Source organism: Lepisosteus oculatus, chromosome 19 (genome assembly GCF_040954835.1).
Source record: "Lepisosteus oculatus isolate fLepOcu1 chromosome 19, fLepOcu1.hap2, whole genome shotgun sequence".
Taxonomy (NCBI): Eukaryota; Metazoa; Chordata; class Actinopteri; order Semionotiformes; family Lepisosteidae; genus Lepisosteus; species Lepisosteus oculatus.
The window spans coordinates 5,395,298-5,421,797 of record NC_090714.1 but is presented as its reverse complement, the minus strand read 5'-3'; the positions used below and the strand labels follow the sequence as shown (position 1 = coordinate 5,421,797).

Genomic DNA, 26,500 nt, shown 5'->3' with positions numbered 1-26,500 from the left:
CAGGCAGGGCTGCCTTTGTCCAGCTTCTATTAGCAGTGTTACACCACTGAGGATGTCGTTTATGGACAGTCAGGTTTGCCTGTGTCCAATTTTCTTGTTCAGACTGTGGTAACTGAGCCTCTCGTATCTGGAAAGTCAGGGCTGCCTGTGTCCAGTTTTTATGTCCAGACTCTGGAAACTGAGCCTCTCGTTTCTGGACAGTCAGGGCTGCCTGTGTCCAGTTTTCTTGTCCAGACTGTGGTAACTGAGCATGTCGTATCTGGACAGTCAGGGATGCCTGTGTCCAGTTTTCTTGTCCAGACTCTGGAAACTGAGCCTTTCGTTTCTGGACAGTCAGGGCTGCCTGTGTCCAGTTTCTATGTCCAGACTCTGGAAACTGAGCCTCTCATTTTCTGGACAGTCAGGGCTGCCTGTGTCCAGTTTTCTTGTCCATACCTTGGTAAATGAGAATGTCGTATCTGGACAGTCAGGGATGCCTGTGTCCAGTTTCTATGTCCAGATACTGGTAACTGATTCTCTCGATTCTGGACAGGTAGGGCTGCCTGTGTCCAGCTTCTATTAGCAGTGTTACACCACTGAGCATTTCGTCTCTGGACAGCCAGGTTTACCTGTGTCCAATTTTCTTGTTCAGACTCTGGAAACTGAGCCTCTTGTTTCTGGACAGTCAGGGCTGCCTGTGTCCAGTTTTCTTGTCCAGACTCTGGAAACTGAGCCTCTCGTTTCTGGACAGTCAGGGCTGCCTGTGTCCAGTTTTCTTGTCGAGACTCTGGAAACTGAGCCTCTCGTTTCTGGACAGTCAGGGCTGCCTGTGTCAAGTTTCTATGTCCGGACTCTGGAAACTGAGCCTCTCGTTTCTGGACAGTCAGGGCTGCCTGTGTCCAGTTTTCATGTCCAGACGGTGGTAACTGAGCATGTCGTATCTGGACAGTCAGGGCTGCCTGTGTCCAGTTTCTATGTCCGGACTCTGGAAACTGAGCCTCTCGTTTCTGGACAGTCAGGGCTGCCTGTGTCCAGTTTCTATGTCCGGACTCTGGAAACTGAGCCTCTCGTTTCTGGACAGTCAGGGCTGCCTGTGTCCAGTTTTCTTGTCCAGACTCTGGAAACTGAGCCTCTCATTTCTGGACAGTCAGGGCTGCCTGTGTCCAGTTTCTATGTCCGGACTCTGGAAACTGAGCCTCTCGTTTCTGGACAGTCAGGGCTGCCTGTGTCCAGTTTTCTTCTCCAGACTGTGGTAACTGAGCATGTCGTATCTGGACAGTCAGGGCTGCCTGTGTCCAGTCTCTATGTCCGGACTCTGGAAACTGAGCCTCTCGTTTATGGACAGTCAGGGCTACCTGTGTCCAGTTTTCTTGTCCAGACTCTGGAAACAGAGCCTCTCGTTTCTGGACAGTCAGGGCTGCCTGTGTCCAGTTTTCTTGTCCCGACTGTGGTAAATGAGAATGTCGTATCTCGACAGTCAGGAATGCCTGTGTCCAGTTTCGGTTTGCAGTGTTATACCACTGAGCATGTCATCTCTGGACAGACAGGTTTGCCCGTGTCCAGTTTTCATGTCCAGACTGTGGTAACAGAGCTTCTAATCTCTGGACAATCAGGTCTGCCTGTGTCCAGTCTTATTTCTCCAGACTGTGGTATCTGAGCTTGTCATGTCTGGACAGTCAGGGCTGCCTGTGTCCAGTTTCTATGTCTCTCTGGAAACTGAGTCTCTCGTTTCAGGACAGCCAGGCTTACCTGTGTCCAATTTTCTTGTCCAGACTGTGGTAACTGAGCCTCTCGTTTCTGGATAGTCAGGGCTGCCTATGTCCAGGTTTCTTGTCAAGACTGTGGTAACTGAGAATGTCGTATCTGGACAGTCAGGGCTGCCTGTGTCCAGTTTTCTTGTCCAGACTCTGGAAACTGAGACTCTCGTTTCTGGACAGTCAGGGCTGCCTGTGTCCAGTTTCTATGTCCAGACTCTGGAAACTGAGCCTCTCGTTTCTGGACAGTCAGGGCTGCCTGTGTCCAGTTTTCTTGTCCATACCTTGGTAAATGAGAATGTCGTATCTGGACAGTCAGGGATGCCTGTGTCCAGTTTCTATGTCCAGATACTGGTAACTGATTCTCTCGATTCTGGACAGGTAGGGCTGCCTGTGTCCAGCTTCTATTAGCAGTGTTACACCACTGAGCATTTCGTCTCTGGACAGCCAGGTTTACCTGTGTCCAATTTTCTTGTTCAGACTCTGGAAACTGAGCCTCTTGTTTCTGGACAGTCAGGGCTGCCTGTGTCCAGTTTTCTTGTCCAGACTCTGGAAACTGAGCCTCTCGTTTCTGGACAGTCAGGGCTGCCTGTGTCCAGTTTTCTTGTCGAGACTCTGGAAACTGAGCCTCTCGTTTCTGGACAGTCAGGGCTGCCTGTGTCAAGTTTCTATGTCCGGACTCTGGAAACTGAGCCTCTCGTTTCTGGACAGTCAGGGCTGCCTGTGTCCAGTTTTCATGTCCAGACGGTGGTAACTGAGCATGTCGTATCTGGACAGTCAGGGCTGCCTGTGTCCAGTTTCTATGTCCGGACTCTGGAAACTGAGCCTCTTGTTTCTGGACAGTCAGGGCTGCCTGTGTCCAGTTTCTATGTCCGGACTCTGGAAACTGAGCCTCTCGTTTCTGGACAGTCAGGGCTGCCTGTGTCCAGTTTTCTTGTCCAGACTCTGGAAACTGAGCCTCTCATTTCTGGACAGTCAGGGCTGCCTGTGTCCAGTTTCTATGTCCGGACTCTGGAAACTGAGCCTCTCGTTTCTGGACAGTCAGGGCTGCCTGTGTCCAGTTTTCTTGTCCAGACTGTGGTAACTGAGCATGTCGTATCTGGACAGTCAGGGCTGCCTGTGTCCAGTCTCTATGTCCGGACTCTGGAAACTGAGCCTCTCGTTTATGGACAGTCAGGGCTACCTGTGTCCAGTTTTCTTGTCCCGACTCTGGAAACAGAGCCTCTCGTTTCTGGACAGTCAGGGCTGCCTGTGTCCAGTTTTCTTGTCCCGACTGTGGTAAATGAGAATGTCGTATCTCGACAGTCAGGAATGCCTGTGTCCAGTTTCGGTTTGCAGTGTTATACCACTGAGCATGTCATCTCTGGACAGACAGGTTTGCCCGTGTCCAGTTTTCATGTCCAGACTGTGGTAACAGAGCTTCTAATCTCTGGACAATCAGGTCTGCCTGTGTCCAGTCTTATTTCTCCAGACTGTGGTATCTGAGCTTGTCATGTCTGGACAGTCAGGGCTGCCTGTGTCCAGTTTCTATGTCTCTCTGGAAACTGAGTCTCTCGTTTCAGGACAGCCAGGCTTACCTGTGTCCAATTTTCTTGTCCAGACTGTGGTAACTGAGCCTCTCGTTTCTGGATAGTCAGGGCTGCCTATGTCCAGGTTTCTTGTCCAGACTGTGGTAACTGAGAATGTCGTATCTGGACAGTCAGGGCTGCCTGTGTCCAGTTTTCTTGTCCAGACTCTGGAAACTGAGCCTCTCGTTTCTGGACAGTCAGGGCTGCCTGTGTCCAGTTTCTATGTCCAGACTCTGGAAACTGAGCCTCTCGTTTCTGGACAGTCAGGGGTGCCTGTGTCCAGTTTTCTTGTCCAGACTGTGGTAACTGAGCATGTCGTATCTGGACAGTCAGGGCTGCCTGTGTCCAGTTTCTATGTCCAGACTCTTGAAACTGAGCCTCTCGTTTATGGACAGTCAGGGCTACCTGTGTCCAGTTTTGTTGTCCAGACTCTGGAAACAGAGCCTCTCGTATATGGACAGTCAGGGCTGCCTGTGTCCAGTTTTCTTGTCCAGACTGTGGTAAATGAGAATGTCGTATCTCGACAGTCAGGAATGCCTGTGTCCAGTTTCGGTTTGCAGTGTTATACCACTGAGCATGTCATCTCTGGACAGACAGGTTTGCCCGTGTCCAGTTTTCATGTCCAGACTGTGGTAACAGAGCTTCTAATCTCTGGACAATCAGGTCTGCCTGTGTCCAGTCTTATTTCTCCAGACTGTGGTATCTGAGCTTGTCATGTCTGGACAGTCAGGGCTGCCTGTGTCCAGTTTCTATGTCTCTCTGGAAACTGAGTCTCTCGTTTCAGGACAGCCAGGCTTACCTGTGTCCAATTTTCTTGTCCAGACTGTGGTAACTGAGCCTCTCGTTTCTGGATAGTCAGGGCTGCCTGTGTCCAGGTTTCTTGTCCAGACTGTGGTAACTGAGAATGTCGTATCTGGACAGTCAGGGCTGCCTGTGTCCAGTCTCTATGTCCGGACTCTGGAAACTGAGCCTCTCGTTTATGGACAGTCAGGGCTACCTGTGTCCAGTTTTCTTGTCCCGACTCTGGAAACAGAGCCTCTCGTTTCTGGACAGTCAGGGCTGCCTGTGTCCAGTTTTCTTGTCCCGACTGTGGTAAATGAGAATGTCGTATCTCGACAGTCAGGAATGCCTGTGTCCAGTTTCGGTTTGCAGTGTTATACCACTGAGCATGTCATCTCTGGACAGACAGGTTTGCCCGTGTCCAGTTTTCATGTCCAGACTGTGGTAACAGAGCTTCTAATCTCTGGACAATCAGGTCTGCCTGTGTCCAGTCTTATTTCTCCAGACTGTGGTATCTGAGCTTGTCATGTCTGGACAGTCAGGGCTGCCTGTGTCCAGTTTCTATGTCTCTCTGGAAACTGAGTCTCTCGTTTCAGGACAGCCAGGCTTACCTGTGTCCAATTTTCTTGTCCAGACTGTGGTAACTGAGCCTCTCGTTTCTGGATAGTCAGGGCTGCCTATGTCCAGGTTTCTTGTCCAGACTGTGGTAACTGAGAATGTCGTATCTGGACAGTCAGGGCTGCCTGTGTCCAGTTTTCTTGTCCAGACTCTGGAAACTGAGCCTCTCGTTTCTGGACAGTCAGGGCTGCCTGTGTCCAGTTTCTATGTCCAGACTCTGGAAACTGAGCCTCTCGTTTCTGGACAGTCAGGGGTGCCTGTGTCCAGTTTTCTTGTCCAGACTGTGGTAACTGAGCATGTCGTATCTGGACAGTCAGGGCTGCCTGTGTCCAGTTTCTATGTCCAGACTCTTGAAACTGAGCCTCTCGTTTATGGACAGTCAGGGCTACCTGTGTCCAGTTTTGTTGTCCAGACTCTGGAAACAGAGCCTCTCGTATATGGACAGTCAGGGCTGCCTGTGTCCAGTTTTCTTGTCCAGACTGTGGTAAATGAGAATGTCGTATCTCGACAGTCAGGAATGCCTGTGTCCAGTTTCGGTTTGCAGTGTTATACCACTGAGCATGTCATCTCTGGACAGACAGGTTTGCCCGTGTCCAGTTTTCATGTCCAGACTGTGGTAACAGAGCTTCTAATCTCTGGACAATCAGGTCTGCCTGTGTCCAGTCTTATTTCTCCAGACTGTGGTATCTGAGCTTGTCATGTCTGGACAGTCAGGGTTGCCTGTGTCCAGTTTCTATGTCTCTCTGGAAACTGAGTCTCTCGTTTCAGGACAGCCAGGCTTACCTGTGTCCAATTTTCTTGTCCAGACTGTGGTAACTGAGCCTCTCGTTTCTGGATAGTCAGGGCTGCCTGTGTCCAGGTTTCTTGTCAAGACTGTGGTAACTGAGAATGTCGTATATGGACAGTCAGGGCTGCCTGTGTCCAGTTTTCTTGTCCAGACTCTGGAAACTGAGCCTCTCGTTTCTGGACAGTAAGGGCTGCCTGTGTCCAGTTTCTATGTGCAGACTCTGGAAACTGAGCCTCTCGTTTCTGGACAGTCAGGGGTGCCTGTGTCCAGTTTTCTTGTCCAGACTGTGGTAACTGAGCATGTCGTATCTGGACAGTCAGGGCTGCCTGTGTCCAGTTTCTATGTCCGGACTCTGGAAACTGAGCTTCTCGTTTCTGGACAGTCAGGGCTGCCTGTGTCCAGTTTTCTTGTCGAGACTCTGGAAACTGAGCCTCTCGTTTCTGGACAGTCAGGGCTGCCTGTGTCCAGTTTTCATGTCCAGACGGTGGTAACTGAGCATGTCGTATCTGGACAGTCAGGGCTGCCTGTGTCCAGTTTCTATGTCCGGACTCTGGAAACTGAGCCTCTCGTTTCTGGACAGTCAGGGCTGCCTGTGTCCAGTTTCTATGTCCGGACTCTGGAAACTGAGCCTCTCGTTTCTGGACAGTCAGGGCTGCCTGTGTCCAGTTTTCTTGTCCATACTCTGGAAACTGAGCCTCTCGTTTCTGGACAGTCAGGGCTGCCTGTGTCCAGTTTCTATGTCCGGACTCTGGAATCTGAGCCTCTCGTTTCTGGACAGTCAGGGCTGCCTGTGTCCAGTTTTCTTGTCCAGACTGTGGTAACTGAGCATGTCGTATCTGGACAGTCAGGGCTGCCTGTGTCCAGTCTCTATGTCCGGACTCTGGAAACTGAGCCTCTCGTTTATGGACAGTCAGGGCTACCTGTGTCCAGTTTTCTTGTCCAGACTCTGGAAACAGAGCCTCTCGTTTCTGGACAGTCAGGGCTGCCTGTGTCCAGTTTTCTTGTCCCGACTGTGGTAAATGAGAATGTCGTATCTCGACAGTCAGGAATGCCTGTGTCCAGTTTCGGTTTGCAGTGTTATACCACTGAGCATGTCATCTCTGGACAGACAGGTTTGCCCGTGTCCAGTTTTCATGTCCAGACTGTGGTAACAGAGCTTCTAATCTCTGGACAATCAGGTCTGCCTGTGTCCAGTTTCTATGTCCGGACTCTGGAATCTGAGCCTCTCGTTTCTGGACAGTCAGGGCTGCCTTTCTGGACAGTCAGTCTTATTTCTCCAGACTGTGGTATCTGAGCTTGTCATGTCTGGACAGTCAGGGCTGCCTGTGTCCAGTTTCTATGTCTCTCTGGAAACTGAGTCTCTCGTTTCAGGACAGCCAGGCTTACCTGTGTCCAATTTTCTTGTCCAGACTGTGGTAACTGAGCCTCTCGTTTCTGGATAGTCAGGGCTGCCTGTGTCCAGGTTTCTTGTCCAGACTGTGGTAACTGAGAATGTCGTATATGGACAGTCAGGGCTGCCTGTGTCCAGTTTCTATGTCCAGACTCTTGAAACTGAGCCTCTCGTTTATGGACAGTCAGGGCTACCTGTGTCCAGTTTTGTTGTCAAGACTCTGGAAACAGAGCCTCTCGTTTCTGGACAGTCAGGGCTGCCTGTGTCCAGTTTTCTTGTCCAGACTCTGGAAACTGAGACTCTCGTTTCTGGACAGTCAGGGCTGCCTGTGTCCAGTTTCTATGTCCAGACTCTGGAAACTGAGCCTCTCGTTTCTGGACAGTCAGGGCTGCCTGTGTCCAGTTTTCTTGTCCATACCTTGGTAAATGAGAATGTCGTATCTGGACAGTCAGGGATGCCTGTGTCCAGTTTCTATGTCCAGATACTGGTAACTGATTCTCTCGATTCTGGACAGGTAGGGCTGCCTGTGTCCAGCTTCTATTAGCAGTGTTACACCACTGAGCATTTCGTCTCTGGACAGCCAGGTTTACCTGTGTCCAATTTTCTTGTTCAGACTCTGGAAACTGAGCCTCTTGTTTCTGGACAGTCAGGGCTGCCTGTGTCCAGTTTTCTTGTCCAGACTCTGGAAACTGAGCCTCTCGTTTCTGGACAGTCAGGGCTGCCTGTGTCCAGTTTCGGTTTGCAGTGTTATACCACTGAGCATGTCATCTCTGGACAGACAGGTTTGCCCGTGTCCAGTTTTCATGTCCAGACTGTGGTAACAGAGCTTCTAATCTCTGGACAATCAGGTCTGCCTGTGTCCAGTCTTATTTCTCCAGACTGTGGTATCTGAGCTTGTCATGTCTGGACAGTCAGGGTTGCCTGTGTCCAGTTTCTATGTCTCTCTGGAAACTGAGTCTCTCGTTTCAGGACAGCCAGGCTTACCTGTGTCCAATTTTCTTGTCCAGACTGTGGTAACTGAGCCTCTCGTTGTTGGATAGTCAGGGCTGCCTGTGTCCAGGTTTCTTGTCAAGACTGTGGTAACTGAGAATGTCGTATATGGACAGTCAGGGCTGCCTGTGTCCAGTTTTCTTGTCCAGACTCTGGAAACTGAGCGTCTCGTTTCTGGACAGTCAGGGATGCCTGTGTCCAGTTTTCTTGTCCAGACTGTGGTAACTGAGCCTCAGCCAGGTTTGCCTGTGTCCAGTTTCTTTGTCCAGATTATGTGTCACACAATGGCCTGAGCAAGGCTAAAGTAGGTCTGTTTTATCTCAGACTGGCTCCGCCGCAAAAGCACCCAAGCAAAACAAGTGCAGTATATTCAGATGGCTCCCAGTCCCCCACACCAGAAAACAAAACCCCCAAAAAAGAAACAAAACGAATTATTCAAATAAAGGTAAATCCTCCTTACCTACCTGTTCTCTCTCTCTCTTTGTTGATATGCCACTACCTAACCACCAACAACCAACAAACCGTGAATAACATCCATTTTGAGAGCGCTCTCCATTCACACCACAATATTCACTCATGCCTTTTTTAAGTATATGAATATGTATTAAATTAGGTATGTTTATGTACGTGAATGTATATGAAATTTGGTAATAGCAGTTACTAGTCAAGCCCTGAGTGTGCACCCTCAGGAACTTATCTAGCAACTGTTCAATGGAAGGTGTATCAATGTTGTATTTTCTGTGCTACCTTTACCCTATGACAGGCTCCTCTGTCACACTATGCTTATTGAGTTTCTCGTTTCTAGACAATCAGGGATGCCTGTGTCCTGTTTCTATGTCCAGTGTTAAACCACTGAGCATGTCGTCTCTGGACAGACAGGTTTACCTGTGTCCAGTTTTTCTTGTCCAGACTGTGGTAACTGAGCCTCTAGTTTCTGAACAATCAGGGATGCCTGTGTCCAGTTTCTATGTCCACACTTTAGTAACTGATTCTCTCATTTCTGGAAAATCAGGGCTGTCTGTGTCCAGTTTATGTGCGCAGTGTTATACTATCTCCGTTTTATATTTCCATGTCAAATGTGACTGTGTCCAGTTTCTAAGTTCAGCATGTTCAGCTTTTCTGCATGTCTAAATCCGTGGGGGGACTTTGGTTCCCATCCGGTCACAGCTGAAAGCTTTTTTTTGTTGCTAACGTCAGAGTTTTAGCGGAGAATGCAGAGAACGGGTCCAGTAGGTCATGGTGCTGTTTCGGGTACCGTGTTCAGGGCATGAGCATGGCACAGGAGGCAGCGATGGTCAGCTTTGTGTCTAAGGCGAGTACCAAGGTGTGAGCTAAACTCAAAAGCATAAAATAAAAAAAATCATACCTTTTGTTTTGTCTCCTTTCCATGGATTTTCAAGTGCTTCTCTCTTCTCTGCCTGTGTCTCTGCCTGCCTGTGCTGTCGCACCTTATTTAAGCTTCTGTAAATCTACAGATATTGACCTCGTCTGATCTGTTACACTTCACCACAGAGTCTATTCATATGCATGTTGTAATTATTACTTTCTTACCTGTGGCAACAAAGATCCCAGTTTAAACTCCTTCAATTTACAGTCATATTTATAGTCGTTATTCCCCCGAAATATTATATAACAACAATCAATGACCTTGTTAACTAAAATGAAAAATATTTTTTTTGTCCTGTTCATGGCATCTTTGTAATCACCATCGGTGTACCTTATCCATTTGTATTGAATTTGGTGTGGACACTGGGTCCTGTTTCTACATCTATACATAAATATCAATAACAAAATGTAATGCAAAATACCAATGAAAACATATTAAAACTGTATACATCTTACCATGTTCCCTAAATCATACTTTATGTAAGGTTCACTAAATAACTAAAATAAAGCTTATACATGGCCGCTCCTTTGTTTCTCTGTGTTAACTATAGTGCACCTTGGAATTAAAGTATAAACTTTGGGCTGCCTGCTGAAAGACTTACTACAGGATTAATACAGAATAAAAAATCAAATGTAGAAAAAAACAAACCCTCTGGACCTTTATTTCCCAAAACTCTTGAAACTACTTGTGTTTTAGAGAACAATACCATTACTAATGTCTCAGTCTGCCTGTAAGGTCCAAATGCTTCATGCCGTCATTCGTGGGAACCAGCCCTCTGGCTCGTGGTGAGACCAGGGGTTTGTGATCACATGGTGATTTACAGTACTTTCACAAAGTTTGTTCTGAGGGTTTTGTGACATCTCACCAGCAGCATTCTTAGGACAGTGAACTGTCTCAGAGATCACCAGCAAAGTCCTAAAGGCTTTGCACTGTCTCTGAGACCATCACTACTGTCCTAAGGGCTTTGTGCTGTGTCTGAGATCACCAGCACCGTCCTGAGGGCTGTGCGTTGACTCTGAGATCACTTGCTCTGTCCTGAGGGCTCTGTGCTGTGCTGAGGGCTCCATGTTGTGATCAAGATCTGCTCCACCGGTAGGGGGCTGTGAGGAGGGAATTGCCTCTCCTCCAATTAGCACTGCTCCACCAGTAGGGGGCTGTGGGGAGGGACGCGACTCGCCTCCAATCAGCACTGCTCCACCGGTAGGGGGCTCTGGGGAGGGACGTGCCTCTCCTCCAATCAGCACTGCTCCACCGGTAGGGGGTTGTGAGGAGGGACGTGCCTCACCTCCAATCAGCACTGCTCCACCGGTAGGGGGCTGTGGAGGAGGGAATTGCCTCTCCTCCAATTAGCACTGCTCCACCAGTAGGGGGCTGTGGGGAGGGACGCGACTCGCCTCCAATCAGCACTGCTCCACCGGTAGGGGGCTCTGGGGAGGGACGTGCCTCTCCTCCAATCAGCACTGCTCCACCGGTAGGGGGTTGTGAGGAGGGACATGCCTCTCCTCCAATCAGCACTGCTCCACCGGTAGGGGGTTGTGAGGAGGGACACGCCTCGCCTCCAATCAGCACTGCTCCACCGGTAGGGGGCTGTGGAGGAGGGACGTGCCTCTCCTCCAATCAGCACTGCTCCACCGGTAGGGGGCTGTGGGGAGGGACATGCCTCTCCTCCAATCAGCACTGCTCCACCGGTAGGGGGTTGTGGGGAGGGACGCGCCTCGCCTCCAATCAGCACTGCTCCACCGGTAGGGGGTTGTGAGTTGGGACGCGCCTCGCCTCCAATCAGCACTGCTCCACCGGTAGGGGGCTGTGGGGAGGGACGTGCCTCTCCTCCAATCAGCACTGCTCAACCGGTAGGGGGCTGTGGGAAGGGACGCGCCTCTCCTCCAATCAGCACTGCTCAACCGGTAGGGGGCTGTGGGAAGGGACGCGCCTCTCCTCCAATCAGCACTGCTCCACCGGTAGGGGGCTGTGGGGAGGGACGTGCCTCTCCTCCAATCAGCACTGCTCCACCGGTAGGGGGCTGTGGGGAGGGACGTGCCTCTCCTCCAATCAGCACTGCTCCACCGGTAGGGGGTTGTGAGGAGGGACGTGCCTCTCCTCCAATCAGCACTGCTCCACCGGTAGGGGGCTGTGAGGAGGGACGTGCCTCTCCTCCAATCAGCACTGCTCCACCGGTAGGGGGCTGTGGGGAGGGACGTGCCTCTCCTCCAATCAGCACTGCTCCACCGGTAGGGGGCTCTGGGGAGGGACGTGCCTCTCCTCCAATCAGCACTGCTCCACCGGTAGGGGGCTGTGAGGAGGGACGTGCCTCTCATCCAATCAGCACTGCTGCTCCGGTACAGGACTGTGCTGCCTGTGATGAGTGGCTGGAAGATGGGTGAGTTGGAGGAGTTGTGAAAAACACACCGTTGGACACTTTTTTGTCCCTTAAACCAGTAAGTAACAAAACAAGATCAGTCTACTCTTTATTCAGACCATCAGGTTGTGGTGTTTTTAATACCAGATCATGTAGAAGCACACACTGCAACGATTGCCCCTCGATGTTATATCCCTCTGTGAGATTGAGGTACTTTACCAGGATTACCAGGATTTTGAAGAAGAAGTTAAGGTGTTGACTTGATATCACAGAGTCATAATAAAACTGTGATATACAGTAAGCTTTTTTACTCACGCGTCAGCTGCACGGATCTGCTTTGCTGTGTGAGTTGAAGGCGAGAGGACGTGGGTGGTGTGGAGATCGTGGTGGACACAGTCCATGGCGAGTGGCCATGATCCTCCAATCTGTTCCGCTCTCTCACAGGTTGATCCCATGCTGACCCCCGCGGAGCGTCACCTGAGCAGGATGCAGAACCACAGTTACGAAACTCCCACCTGCAGGGACCTGGAGCAGATGCACATCTAGCCCGGGCCGGCAGGGGGCGCGGCGGAGGCGAGAGAAAATCTCTCATCCTAGCGTTAATCCCACATCGGCAGGCTCCTCTTATCGGCACGCCCGTCTCCATTTGGTGGTTTGAACCAAATCTTTGAGCTGACGTTGCCATTAAAGGCGACCGAGAAATACTGCAACGGGCGCGTCGCTCCGCCTGCCGTCGGAGGGGAGGAGGAGGAGAGCAAAGTGATGTAGCCAATTCATAGAGGGGGATTATTAGGAGGCATAGGACATTTTTGGGCCAGGACGCCGGGGTTACACCCCTACTCTTTTCGAGAAACGCCCTGGGATTTGTAATGACCACGGAGAGCCCGGACCTCGGTTTGACGTCTCATCCGAGAGACGGCGCCTGTTTCCAGTCTAGACAGATAGATAATACTTTATTAATCTCGTAGGGAAACCGATGTTCACTATACTGGGGCATCGGGACCAGGCGAGAGAAAAACACGACTGTCCGATAACGGAGCTGCAAAGGTTTATTCCGCGCCGAGCAGAAAAGCAAAAAGACACGACTTGTCGCACCTGAAGGAGGCTCCGCGGCCGAAACGTTGCTCTTTTCTGTCCAGAAAGGACTGAACTTGAGCTTCACCAGCGAGCCCGCTCGCTTCAGAAACAGCCCTCTTCATACACCGGGAACACGGTCCGGGCTCGTCCAAAATATTGAAATAATAACTACTTGCTACTGGTGTCCTCTAGACCCGAATTTCGTTTCTTTTTACGTGCAAGAAATCATCTGGATAGAGCAACATACGATATTTAAAATTACTCTGGAACACAGCCGTCAATTATTTCAAATGTTGAGTTATGCCTGAATATGATTTAGTGTCCTGTTCTCGTGTGGCGGGGGGGCCCTCGGTCACGGGGCAAAGCAAACCGAACGGGAACGAAATTCCGTGGGTAAGAAAAACAAAATTACCGCTTTAACGTTTCACCTCAAACCTGTTTTCAAAATGGCAAAATACATGTCGATTTTTTATAGATTCATTGTATATGAAGATTCTTTGTACCGATTTTAATGTGTAGTGAAACAAAAAAGTAGAAAGGAAAATGACTATAACCCGATGATGGATGTTTTCCGTTCACTGTCACAAACGCGACGGTGAGGAAAGGTGGTTTTCTTCGGAAATTTCTTTACCTGTTCCGTTGCTTTCCAGAGAAAACCCGGCTCAGGACGATGAGGGCTTCCCGGGAGCCGAGCGGGTCTTTTTCGGGCGGGTTTGGCGGCGGCGAGGCAGCCCTCAGGGCTCGACGCTCGGCGCCGGGCGGGAAGCGCTCCTCGCCCTGCCGCCGCGCCCTCAGACTGCCCGCGCGCCTCTCGCGCCTCCTCGAGCTGCCGCGCCTGTGCCCTGTCTCGCGCTCGCTCTGGAAGGTTCGGGAACGCCCCCCGCCCGGCCGGACCCGGCTCGCGCAAGTGGTCGCGAGCTGCAGGACTGCGGTTCCTAATGAGGGGGGGAGGCGCGCGCGGCGTGTGTTTGCGGGGGGTGTTCTGGTCCCCGGGCGCCTGTGCGGTGCTGGTATTGACTACAGTAATTTACAGTATATTACATGACACCTTCTCTAATACTAATCATAAGGAGCGACGTGTTTCCCCAATGATTGCAAAACCAGTCATCCCATCCTCGTCACTGTTCTGTTTTCCAGGCTACACCAGTTCACAGTCTATTCACATGCGTCGCTTCTGATTTTTAAAACTTTATTCTTAAGTACTGAACTTCTGTGTGGAATCGTGTCGAGCGGTACGCAGTGAGACGCACTGGTATAAAGGAACTGAAGTGATTCTCTGCCCAGACACCAGCTGGGGTATAAAACACTCAGATTAACTGAATCGTTCGTGTAGATTTTTTTAAAGTTGTCTTTAGAATTTTGTTTTAAAAAATAAGAAACATCAACATTTTAACTTCTCAGACTTCACGTCTGACACACGAAATACATGACATACAGGCTCCCTCAACTCTACTGCACATTTTGCTTTATTTGTCATTCGAAAAGATGAACAAGTCATGTCCAGTCGCAAAGAAAAAAGAAAAGCGCTTTACAAAGGCTATTCAGTAGCTTTATTGCTTGAAATGAGAGTAAAGAGGCGAACCGCCTCGTCTCGGGGCTGTGACTTGGCTTTAGTCTGAATAAGAGATGTACATGGCCGATATTTTGCGTGGCCGGCCTGGTGGCTCCGCGGGCTGAACCATCGGACACTTCTAAAGTTCAGAGAGCAGATCGACTCCCGGAGAGTCTTGTGAGTTGAAGTCGAGCCCCGAGCCTCCCCGGCAGTCTGAGACCTAATCCCCGGTCTGAGACCTAATCCCCGGGTGAAGCTCTCATGCTGTCGGGGTGAGTTTGTAGAAGGGGCTGTTCTCTACCACGCCGGCCGTTTTGGGGGGCTCCATTTTCGGGGCCTTCCAAAACAGGGAAAATGGGGGGTTTAAGACCTTTATAAATGCATAGATCGGAATTCAATTCGAAAAAGCAGCTCCTTATACCACTGAGACACCTGCAGGACAGGTGTGGCACTAGCAGTGAGAGAGAGGTGCAGTCCTGACTAGGAGCGACAGGGGTCTCTCTCCAGCACATTTCTCTGGATTCGATCAATCGGCCGCAAGCTAAATGAATCCAGCGAACAGCTTTGTAGGAGAATGTCACTGTATTCGGTTGTCTGAAAATCCTTAGCCGTTATAAACTTTATGTATGATTTGGTGAGTTCAAGTTTCTATTTATCTTCATAGCGTGAGTGTTGAGCCCTTATATCCGAGTGTACAGCTGTCATTCAAGAGCCGAGCCCGCCCCCAGAGTGACCTTCCTCAGCGGACACGCCCCGTCCACCTGTTCCACAGGTGCGCCCGGCAAGATGGCGGCGGGGTGAGTTTCTGCTGCGTGAGGTGCGTTTGCGTTTTATTTCTAATTTTCTTAATTTAAAATACAAAAACTCAATTTTCACTTTGAGGAAAGTTGGACAAAATGAACTGTTGTTGCAACTTTTGTTAATTTAATTTTTTCCTGTTTAATTTGTGTTTTAGGACGCTGAAATGAATGTTCTGTTTGAGCGTGCTCTCGAAGTTTTAGAAGTCTGCGGTCCCATACTATCTTTCGTGTAAGTATGTTTTTACAAGATAAGGTCTGTTTATTTTATCGAAAAAAGGCTGTAGTTAACTTTCAAACATTTGCTTTCTAAAGTTGGTAGCTGTGAAATCTCCGCTTGTCGGATTCGGGCTATAATAACGCTTTCCGCTCCGAAATAATAAAACATTGTAAAGGTTTAATTTAATCATTCGTATGTTTTTATTTCTCCAGGTGAGAAAAACATGTCAAAAACGAACCTCCAGTTATGAAAGTGTTTTTCCAAGGTAAGTTCTATTTCTCCCTTGCACTCTACTGTTGGAATTTGTGCAACTCGACGAGGCAACACGTATTTCCCGACGTTTTAACGCCAGAACGGGTTTATACTGACTATATAACTTCTGATCCTTTCCTTGTGCCTTTGTTTAATCGAAATTGAAACTCTACGGCGCTGTTTTTTTTATCTATTGAATCCATTGGGTAAAGGTGGATAATACCAACATATTTGCACGAAGGTTTTCAATGCGTGGAGTTAAATCGAATATGATAAACGCTATGAGTGGTGCTTGATTTAAATTTAGAAGTAGAATTTCAAAAATGGTTCTTCCGTAAGGCTGAACGTATTTTTTTTTAAATGGAGTAGTGGGACTGGGTTGTATCTGAGATCCACACTAAAAGTTACCTAGTGGCTTGTTAGAGCATTTTAGCATGTTTGTATATTTCTTTATTGGGGCAGTTTGTTAAAAAAAAGTTAATAGACTTCAGAACTTCAAGTGAATCGATTCTGCAAATCTTGTTGACTTGATCCTTTTTCTTTTGCCTTCAGTTCTGCGCTCCGACGATCTCCTTTCCAATCCACTCCAGCAACTCGTCGTGCTTTGGCAAGTTCTTCTTGACAATGTGTGCTTTTCCTTGAACTTTATTCTGATACCCGTGGCTTTATCTGTAGTGTACCCTTTATATACCGATTTATCTTGTTCTTAACCTGCGTATTTCCTGTAGACTGCTGCTATTGTATTTGCTGCGCATTGTGAAATAAGAACTCTTGATTTCACAGGTGCGCCCGGCAAGATGGCGGCGGGATGAGTTTCTGCGGCGTGAGGTGCGTTTGCGTTTTAATTCTACTTTTCTTATTTTAAATGCAAAAACTAAAATTTTACTTTGAGGAAAGTTAGACAAAATGTATTGTTGTTGAAACTTTTGTTAATTGCATTTGTTTCTGTTGAATTTGTGTTTTAGGACGCCGAAATGAGTGTCCCGTCTGTTTGAGCGTGCTCTCGAAGTTTCAAAAGTCTGCATTCAGCCTTTCATGTAAGTATGTTTTTAAAGACATGGTATATCTAGTACTATTTCCTTTAATAAAAAAGCTGTAATTCATCTTTAGTTATTTGCTGTATAAAGTTAGTAACTGTATCTAATTTAGTATCCCCGCCTTTCGGAATCGGGCTATAATATCGCTTTCTGTTCCCGAATGATACACCTTAGAAAAGATTAAATGTACTAACTCGTATGTTTTCTTGTTTCTCCAGTTGGCAAAGGGATTTCAAAAACCGGCCTCCAGTTAGAAAGTGTTTTTTCCGAGGTAAGTTTTATCCTTATCTTCTGCTATACTGTTTATATTTGTGTATTAAAGACGACTCGTATTTCACAGCTTTTTAACACCAGAACGGTTTTATTTTAAAGTTATCACTTTTCGTTTAGCTGTGCTCTTGCTGAATACAAATAGGAAATACAAAAGCGCTGTTTTTTTATGGATTCTTTTATTCATGATAGGCTGAAGCTACTTTCTAGATATTGGAGTAGTGGGACTGGGATGTATCTGTGATTTCTCATGTTGTTACCTATTGGTTTCTTGTTGAATTTGAGCGTGTTTGTATGTTTCTTAATTCAGGCAGCTTATTTGTAAAGTGAATAGACTTCAGAACTTAGTTAATCGATTCTGCAAGTCCGATATCTTGTTAACTTGATCATTTTTCTTTTGCCTTCAGTTCTGCGGTTCCTGCTGCTTTGCGCTCCGACAATCTCTTTTCCGATCCACTCCAGCAACTCGAGGAGCGTTGGCAGGTTCTTCTCGACAATGTGTGCTTTTCCTTGAACTTTATTTTGATACCCGTGGCTTGATCTGTAGTGTACCCTTTGTATACCGATATATATTATTGTTAACCTGCATGTTTCATGTTGACTGTTGCTATTGTATGTGCTGCGGCTCCTGGTTTTCGGCGCTCCGACGATCTCCGGCAATTGATTGACAATGTGTGCTTTTCTTGTATTTTATTTTTGTTACCAGTGGCTTGATCTGTAATGTCCCGATTCAGTGCTGTATTTTATTCTTGACCTGTATGTTTTCTGTTGACTGCTGCTATTGTATGTGCTGTGAATTCTGCAATAAAAACTCTCATTTCATTGTCTGCATTGTCCTGTATTTTCGAAGGTGTGAAGTGTTGTCTTGCAGCGTGCGCCACGCACCGCAAGGCGACAACCCATCGCACTGACCTGGAAAAGTGCGAGGACGCCCGCCTTTTTAGATAGTCTGGGGGGGAATAGGGTCCCTAGGAGGGAGCGTGGGTCTATCCCTGAGGGGAGGAGAAGGGAGGATAGCTCTAGCCAAGCCCCCTCACTCCCAGCAGGAGGGGAAGGCAGGCTGGAGATGGCCTCGGCCCGAGAGAGAGGAGGCACCCAGGGTGGACTCAGCCTATCAGTCACAGCTTTCTAAGTCCACACCCCAGGAGACCTGCCTCTCTGCAGGGACCAAAGCCACCACCAACCTGCCATCCTCTCCTGCCGGGAGCGAGTGGGCCTGGCTAGAGCTGCGGTCAATCAGCCAGCCCCCGCCTAGCCCTCTCCAATGAGGGGGGGTGGGCGAGGCTCGGCTTGATTGCTACCACACCCCGAGAGAAACCCCAGATACTAAGTTTTTTGGCGGGAAAATCTGGACACGCTTAAAAAGGGGGTAGCCTTTGACCTTTTCAAGTCAAAAAGCGATAGGGGGTCCCCTTGCGGCCACAAACTGTTAGCAAAATCTCTCCGCCAAAAAACTCACCAACACCGGGGTTTTTCAGGGCCAAGGGGTACAGAACTCTGCACAAGAAATGAAAGAACAAAATCAAGGTTCAATCAACAATTTATTGAGCGAAAATGGCATACAAAACAAAGCATTACAATACGTCGGATGCACAGGCTTCAAAGTGAAAATCAACATGCATTTCAATTACAAAGTGGCAAAGCACGGCTACATTAATGCTTACGCTTTTACAAGTCTACAAAGTACAAAAAACATTTGGGTGCAACTACATGGAAAAACAGAAACACACAGCACGTTACTGTTTCTCCAAGGCATCAGTCTAGGCAACGACCGGAATGAAGACTGGAACTTCGTTACATTTTCTGCAAAAAAAAAACAGAAATCAGTATTAGCTGTGCTTTCTCTTACAGCGTATCGAAATGATCCCAGCTAAATTATCCTAGCTAGTTAGACGGAGCTCCTCTATTGACTGACACGTTCAGAAGATTAAACAGTTTAAAAAGATTTACAGTTGAAATAAAGCGATTAGTCTGGCGCAATAGAAAATGTTAAATTTAAAGTGAGAATACGGAGAAGACACAACATAGCTACAGTATTATCAATTAGCATATTCTATGTCTGAATCATCTTGAATTAAATGTTAATGTTAACCATATCTTTATAGGATCAGTTGCTTTAATTGTTGTGACGGAGTTTTGTGAAGCCAAAACTGTTTCTATTGAATCTGTATTATGCGCATCGAAAAGCTAAAGTGATCGCTTTCGAAGTTTTAGCAGAAAATGATTTCTATAAACAGCAGACCTAGAGTATTGTCGGGTCAAAACCACTTCTGCCCTGGAGAAATCTAGTGTTGCCTGTTCGAGTCTTCTTATCACAAGATGCACTTTAAACGAATAAAAAGGTTTATACTTACATCAATAAGTCCAGCAGCTGAGCCAAGGATGTCCTGTCCGAAGACACTAAACTGAAAACACAAGAACACAAGTATTTAGACGATCAAATTTTAGACAATTTAAACCAAAGTTTCTTAGAAACAAACTGCGTTTTTACCAGGGCAGAAATGTATTTCAATAAGACGCGTGAAGACATGAATAAAATGTTTTTAGTTACGTTTAACTAAAATTATAAGTGCGAATCATTTCCCCATTATTTAGTGCGAATCATTTCCTGCCCGAAGACACTAAACTGAATACAAAAAAAGCAGAATTTATCATTTAAAGAACTATGAAACTAAAAATATTAGTTGCAAGCGAAATTTTAACCACGAATATAAGAGCATAGTCACATAACAAACTCTGGAAAATAATGAAAAACCCTTACAATTCTAGGCAGACTTCATTCGGGGTTTGGATAAACGCACACGCTTAATTTTGTGAACAAAGACTTACATTAAAATTTTATTTAGCTCCCAACGGAAATACGTGTTTTAAACCTTTTGTCTGTGAGGTTTAGCCTACATAGTTACACGAGTTAAATTTTATCTACATTCAAACAAAGGAAAAATAAAAAATAATCATAAAAGACGCGGAACAAACTCACTCAGCTCCGCTCTCTCCAGCAGAACCTGGCGCACAGGTGCGCGGGGCGTGGCCTGCGAGAGATGTCATGCGAGTGGGCGTGGCTACAGACTGATGGAGCAGGTAGATTTTTTTCTTGGCTCCACCTGGAAACATGGAAAAAAATCGAGCAAGCATGTATACAAAAACCCCTTATGAGTTACAAATTCAATATCCTTTTTCCCATGGTCATCTGAGTTATCACAGCGTATTTAATCCCTGTTAGCATTCGAGATCCACAGGAATGTGAATGAAAGAATTTAGCAATATTTAGAGCTGAGTCTAAAATTATTTGCACTTACTGTTTTATAACTTGATTTATCTTAACGCTGGTTCAAGAAGTCAGATTTTTCATGTGTAACCTTTTATCAAACATCATCACTTAATTTACTACCTTTGTACATCATGCTGCTGATGTGCTGATTCAAGAAGTTACAAGAACATTATAAGGTTCAATTGAGAGGACAGTTTTTGATCTGTGCAGCCCTTTTGGTTACTGGTATCAGTTTGATTCGATGATCTCATGCAGCCATTGCTTGAAAGTAGACAGGCTGTTGGTCTCAACAAGGCGAGTTACACCCTGGACGGGATGCCAGTCTATCACAGGGCACACACAGATTTTCCCAGAAGCCAATGAACCTACGGTACCAGCATGTCTTTGGACTGCGGGAGGAAACATCCAGAGGACACCCACACAAAAATGGGGAGAACATACTGTATGAAGTCCACACAGATACTGTAGCACCCCAGGAACCGGACACAGGGTCCCTAGTAGTGTTAACCACTGCACCAGCATGCCGCCAGTCTGTAATAATCTGATACATTAACAGTATGATTACTGTAAAAGGCAGTAATTCTAAGAATGACAGAAAATCATTAAACAAGGTCAAGCATTGAAGCAGTTACAAATCTGTCCAAAAGATCTGGTTGAGTTCAGTAGTATTATTGAAAACAAAAAGCATGTTCTCATTAGTTTTTGCCATTTTTATTACTCATTTTCTGAAATAACGAGGACAATTTTGTGTCTTTTTGGCAACACGGTCTTCAGTATGAACATTCATAAAAGGTACAAGGAACTGATAACTATCGTAACAACGAGAACTTGCTGAGGAGGAGAATTTCTACAAAGCTGATTGCAGAGTGAGGGGTGTGTCAAGTGAGAACTAAAAATGTCATAACCTTTCACATAGCAGCTTCTGAGATTCGTGATCCCAATCAGTTTAAAAAAAACCCAGAAAAGTCAGTTATCACAATCAGTTCTTGCTGCCCGTCCATGAAAACACACGCACTGACAAAATATCGCCTGCAGTGTTCTTTTAAAGTCAATTGAAACATCTAAGATCTTTTTAGAAGACAGCATTTGCATTCTGCAAATGTGTTGGTTTTGTTTCATATTTTCAGTCCGCAGATGCAAAATGCATTTGCCTTTAATTTATATTTGGTTTAAACTTACAATTTGGTTTGAGAACTCTCACTGTATTATTTTAGTAGGTTACTGGATAACATTTTTCTGAAATAGAATCAAATCAGGAATTAAATGGCACACTTATGAGCAAGCATGTCCCTCTTGGAGCACGTCTGGCTGGAATGCCTGTATGGAGGTCCAGTGAAAGGAATTGGATGTGGCACATGACCGTTTCAGCTTGAGTTTAAAAACAGTGATTAACAGTCAGTAGCAGCTGTGCTTGTGAAAGCTCCTTTTATACATTTGATTTGATCAGAGAAACAGACAAATAAGATGTTAGGCTGGTTGAATTTTGTTAGAGAGAAACATGATTCTAGTCCCAATTTGCCCACTGGAAGGCAAAGCCAGGATCAAGTGGAAAGAAAAATGCCAACCTAGGAGCTGAACTGTGTGTACTTCAGCTGAGTAAATAAAACATATATAGAATAATGTAGCTGATGGTTTGTTTAGAAATTAAAAAAACAGGCCTTATGTATGCTTAAGTTTACCCAGGCTGTTTCTGAAGTACCTGAAGTGCTTGTTTGTTTTGTTAATGGCTACCAAATCAATAGTAGTTTCCAATCACCAGAAGGCCACACATACAAGCTTTGCCTGTGCAACCTGCAACAAATTGAATCAACACTAGAATCAAATATAAACTCTCATTCCCAAGATGACTAAACATGGGGAACAGATTATCCAAGGCAGACAAATGAATTTGTAATATTGTACTAAAGTGTTTCATTCAACTGCATAATTAAACTATCCTCACCCGCCTGTTTGTATATACTGTATGTTGCTTTCCAGTTCTTCGGCATTAGTCTATATACGGTTGTGTAAAGACTATAACGCAGTTTTCCATTTTTCTTTATATTTAAAAAGATATTCTTGAAATGAGAGAAAAAAGTTTTTTTTTTTGCATCCAAAGTGGCTTGAAAAATACTGAAAATCACAACTCACTTCATCAAGATTTCAGTTCTACCATCTTCAGATGATCTCAGTGTTTGTATACTTGCATCATCTTGTGCAATTAGATGCATCTTATGTGAGGACAGCTGTCCACCACGGACAGCTCACCCAAAGTGTTTCCTGAAGTGTTACAAAAATGGACTGCTAACTGTGGAAACCTGGTGAATTTCATCCACAAGCTGTTGCAACATTCTCAATATTTTAAAAACATCCTTAAATTCTACTTAGAGATTTAATTCGCTCCCTTTCAACTGAAAAGCAAAATTATATAATCATATATTTCATTCATACTTACACATCCTTCATATGTATACATACAGATGCTGGATTTTTCATCTTTTTAAAGCAAACCTAAAAACCTTAACATATTTCAATAAATAACAAAATTGGCAAACAGTTTTCAAGGAACAACAGGATTAAGTTGTTTCACAGCTTATGACAATAGGTTATAATTTCAAGGTTATGACATCTCAGTCCACTCTCTTTAAATGGGTTCCTGCCTTTCAATTCTGGGATACAAAACTTTCTACTTTACATTGACATCTGGAGAAGAAAGAAAGACATTAGCAGAAACATTTCCATTATGCTCCTCTGTGAAATACCTTATGACTTCTAATGATTATGTAGAAAGCAACCCTTTGGAAATGGTGGGAAATAAACAGCTTTCACAGTGATTCATCTGAAGATCCATAATTTTAAAGAAGCTATAGAGACTGTTTATGCAAATGACATTTGCTGTTTAAACTAAAATACAGTAGGTGGTAGAGAAGTTGCACATGTCAGAGCTGTAGAAAAAGTATTCCAAGTCAGTTATAAAGACAACTGCTGTGCAGTGGGGGTTTGCTCATGAAGACCAATAAAAGAATATCCCACCATTTAAATGGCTGAGCAAAAGAAATTTTTGTATCTGAAGTTGACAGCACTGGTCAAAACCTCGACCTGCAGGATAACGTGCCCCAGTATTACCACTATAAACATTTCTATGCTTTTAGGCATCTGTAATTATATTGAATTACTTGTTACAATCACTTTTCAAGTCACATCAATATTATTAGACAACATTCATTAAAGGCTACAGTTCACCACAACAATGATGGAGGTACAGCACATCACAGAGGCACAAACTAGCAGGACATCTCATCCCTGTTCCCGATGCTCAGTTTGTTGCTCAGATACCATCCCCTTTTTTCTCCAATGAATTCTCTTTTGCTTTAGGTGTCAGACAGATTCAAGTCAAGTCATTTTTGGAAAAGACAATTCACCGCAAACGTCTTTATTTGCCATGAAGGATGAGCAAACCGCTGTGTCTTTTCCGGCTGGCCTGTCGCCAGTCTTCTGGTCTTGACTGGATGAGTCCCCCTTACGGTTTGTGTTTGAAATGAGCCTCCACTGGAAAAAGAAGAACAGGGTGGCGAAGATCAGTAAACCTTGGGTATAACAGAGTTCACAGTAATGGATGTCAGATTCAACAGACATAATCTGCAAAGGGGGAATTATGTCTGCAAAATCAGAAATACCAGACTATACCCGCAAAAACGAAAGCGAAAAACAGCTGGTGTCTGTACAAGCAGGCATGAGCATCAGTCGGCTCCGGAATGGAGGAATCATACCTGCGTACTCCTGTGGTAACATTGGCCTGTCGAGGACTTTCTCAAAAGCAGCTATCCACTCCAGCTGGTCCTGTTCAGTCTCACATGTGAAGAGAAATTTTCTCTCTGGAGTGACTATAGTGATGCCATACTGCCAGTGATATCCCTGGGTAGACGTTGGGAGACCAGACAGCACTGTGTAATTGTTTTCCTTGCTTCCAATAAATACTTCTCCACGGGCATAGGCATCCTGGAAGGGACAGGATATGGGTTACCAGAGCAGAATTATAAACGCTTGGCCACCACAGGCTAGTTATCTCTACGTTAATGTTTCTGGTTCCTCCTGCTTGCAACTCCCAAAGACAGATTAGATGAGACCCTGTTTTCACGGTCTCTATTTCTACTGAAAATCAAAGATCAAGCACGTTTGCCTGCACCTGTCTCTGGAGTGGGTCAGACAACTGGGACTTTGACCCGGAAGTGCTATCAAATATGTTCTGCTGGGCAGGATATTTTCTAGCTTTTAGTCTCCGTGCCCTGTGGAAATGAACGAGCGCCTCATTCTCTGAAAGTACATCGTTTTAAATGACCGTGTCAGAGACACAGTGATGTTCTGGAAAGGGGATGTCGTTTTCGCAGTCGTTCTGAAACGCTAGCATTCTTAGAAATGAAAAAAAGAGTGCGTATGCCAATGATTATGTAGAAGATGTCTACACAGGCTTCTACAGCGGAAACACGATTACAGTATGTATCGAGGAGCGATCAATTATAAAGTTTATTGTAGTGGCCCCCAGCTAGGGTTGAAATACTTAAATAGACTGTTCATCAGTAGACATAACAATGAAAAAGACAATTGAATGTATCTTGATGTAATGGATAGTCCTGATAAAAGTGGAAATAAAAGTTGTTGTTTTTTTAAACTTGTATTCTCATACTCCAATTTTTATTAAATATATAATTGGTATATATAACTTTTTTACCAGGTGACTCACCAGCGGGTCTTTGAAATACATTAGTCTTCTGTCATCCATGGTGAACCATCTTCTCTTAAAGCCTTCTGTGTGCTGGAAGGAAACGCACAATTACCCAGCCATTTGCTTTCAGATTTTACTTTCAGTTGCTTTTGGGCTGACCCTAGCGCCAAGTGACTGGGTGGGTGAGTGGGTGAGAAACTGCAGTCAGTTATTAGAACGCAATCATCAGGAATAATTAAAAAAAATACATTTCTTCATGTGCAATTCGGGTACTCAATTGTACTCCGCTTTTTCACAGGACTGAGATATTAGGGTTAAAAAATATTCCTGCATCATCCCAAAAAATGTATTGGTGTTAAGCTGAGAATGGTTTTTAATTGGAACAAACCTTTGGACCAGTTTTCTCCATGTAGCCCTCTTTCAGATAGTTCCGGGTAAGTTTTGGCACCAACTAGGAAGAAAAATATACAGTACAATCAAAATTGGCGCAGCACAATAATGTGGCAGTGAGTGCTGTAGTCTCCCAGATGCTTTGTGTGTTGAGCTTGCATGTTTATCCCATGTTTGCAAAGGGATTTCTCAATGTGTGCTGGTTTCCTGTCACACTCCAAAAATGCTATTGTCTGTGTGTCCTTCCAGGGAGCAGTGACACCGTATTCACTGTGTTTCCAGGACAGGCTGCAATCCTCACCAGGATACTACGTCTGCTAATGGATGGATATTCCAGTTTACAAGTACGGTGTGACAGGAGCACAGACATTCAAAACCCTGAAAGAAAAATGTGATCAGCCCTAATGGCAACAAGCCTGTTGTTTGGATGCAGATTCTCTGCCACCCTTCAGCGATGAAGCCTGATGAGGCTGAGAGATCACTAATCAATTAGAAACCCCTCCTCATTCACAAAAAATCCTGTCTGTTTCCTTTTACTAATAAGGGTTCATGAAAACGGAGATGATTATATGACATCACTTTATACATAGGGTAAAACAACTAAGATGCTGTATTATTTGAATCAGACTAGTCTTTTCTACTGGTAAAATCTGTACTGAATACTTTCTTTAAACTTTGCATTTCACTGTGGTCTAGATAAAGATAAAGCGTAGAGCAGTCTTACATGGAGCATTCAGAACAAAACAGTGCTGTTGGATGCAGAACTTCCCGAATCATCCTTGCGTGTATCTACACAAGAGCAACGCTAGATGGCAAACGTGAGCAGAAGCAGATGACTCGATCCACCAAATAATAGGTATTAAAGAAAAACTTGCCGCTGAACAGCTGCCTTTGCTCAGTTATAGCAAAACGTTTATCTTTAGTTCTAATTTCAGTTCAATTTAAAAAAATCTGAAACAGGAAAAACAAAACTCAGACATCTGGCACATATACTCACATCTGCGTCGTTAGCTCCCGGAAAAGCCACCTGTAAGTAGTGGAATCTTGCAGCTCTGATGGCATTAAACCAGTCAGTAATTTCCTAGGAACGACAAAATACATCTGTGAGTCAGGAGATTGCTACAATTTCTGGAAACCAGGAAACTGTGACCAATGACAAAGACAAAAAAAGTTAATTTCATTGCTGTTTATTCCCACCTTGCTTGCCAGGCCCTGAAAATAAAATAATAAAGAAGCAAATCTAGTAAGAGTGAGACAGACCACGCATGAATATCTAAACCAATTGCATTGCTGTAAAATGCGTTCAAAAACGACCTCAGCGGT

At 45.6% G+C, this 26,500-nt stretch overlaps 1 protein-coding gene and 2 long non-coding RNA genes across 3 annotated transcripts in view; 2 read left to right on the top strand and 1 right to left on the bottom strand.

Moving 5' to 3' along the window:
- The window catches only part of LOC107079061 (uncharacterized), an 85,842-nt gene extending 68,206 nt beyond the window's left edge, over positions 1-17,636 (top strand). Inside the window, exons 9-14 of the long non-coding RNA XR_011182579.1 lie at positions 15,468-15,520; positions 16,060-16,133; positions 16,291-16,335; positions 16,473-16,544; positions 16,763-16,815; positions 17,222-17,636. This is a non-coding gene — a long non-coding RNA (uncharacterized lncRNA). The remainder of the gene's footprint in view (positions 1-15,467; positions 15,521-16,059; positions 16,134-16,290; positions 16,336-16,472; positions 16,545-16,762; positions 16,816-17,221) is intronic.
- Positions 14,949-15,272, top strand: LOC138224214 (uncharacterized). Its single transcript, XR_011182583.1, has 2 exons — positions 14,949-15,055; positions 15,194-15,272. It is a non-coding gene; the product is annotated as an uncharacterized lncRNA (long non-coding RNA).
- Positions 17,637-18,336: 700 nt separating the features above from the next.
- LOC102687092 (arf-GAP with dual PH domain-containing protein 1) overlaps positions 18,337-26,500 on the bottom strand; it is a 49,815-nt gene continuing 41,651 nt past the window's right edge. Inside the window, exons 7-13 of the mRNA XM_006636995.3 lie at positions 26,175-26,258; positions 25,176-25,238; positions 24,806-24,877; positions 23,835-24,063; positions 19,795-23,613; positions 19,169-19,219; positions 18,337-18,617 (exon numbers count right to left, since the gene is read on the bottom strand). Of these exons, the coding sequence (XP_006637058.2) occupies positions 23,585-23,613; positions 23,835-24,063; positions 24,806-24,877; positions 25,176-25,238; positions 26,175-26,258 (477 nt within the window). The 3' untranslated portion in view covers positions 18,337-18,617; positions 19,169-19,219; positions 19,795-23,584. The remainder of the gene's footprint in view (positions 18,618-19,168; positions 19,220-19,794; positions 23,614-23,834; positions 24,064-24,805; positions 24,878-25,175; positions 25,239-26,174; positions 26,259-26,500) is intronic.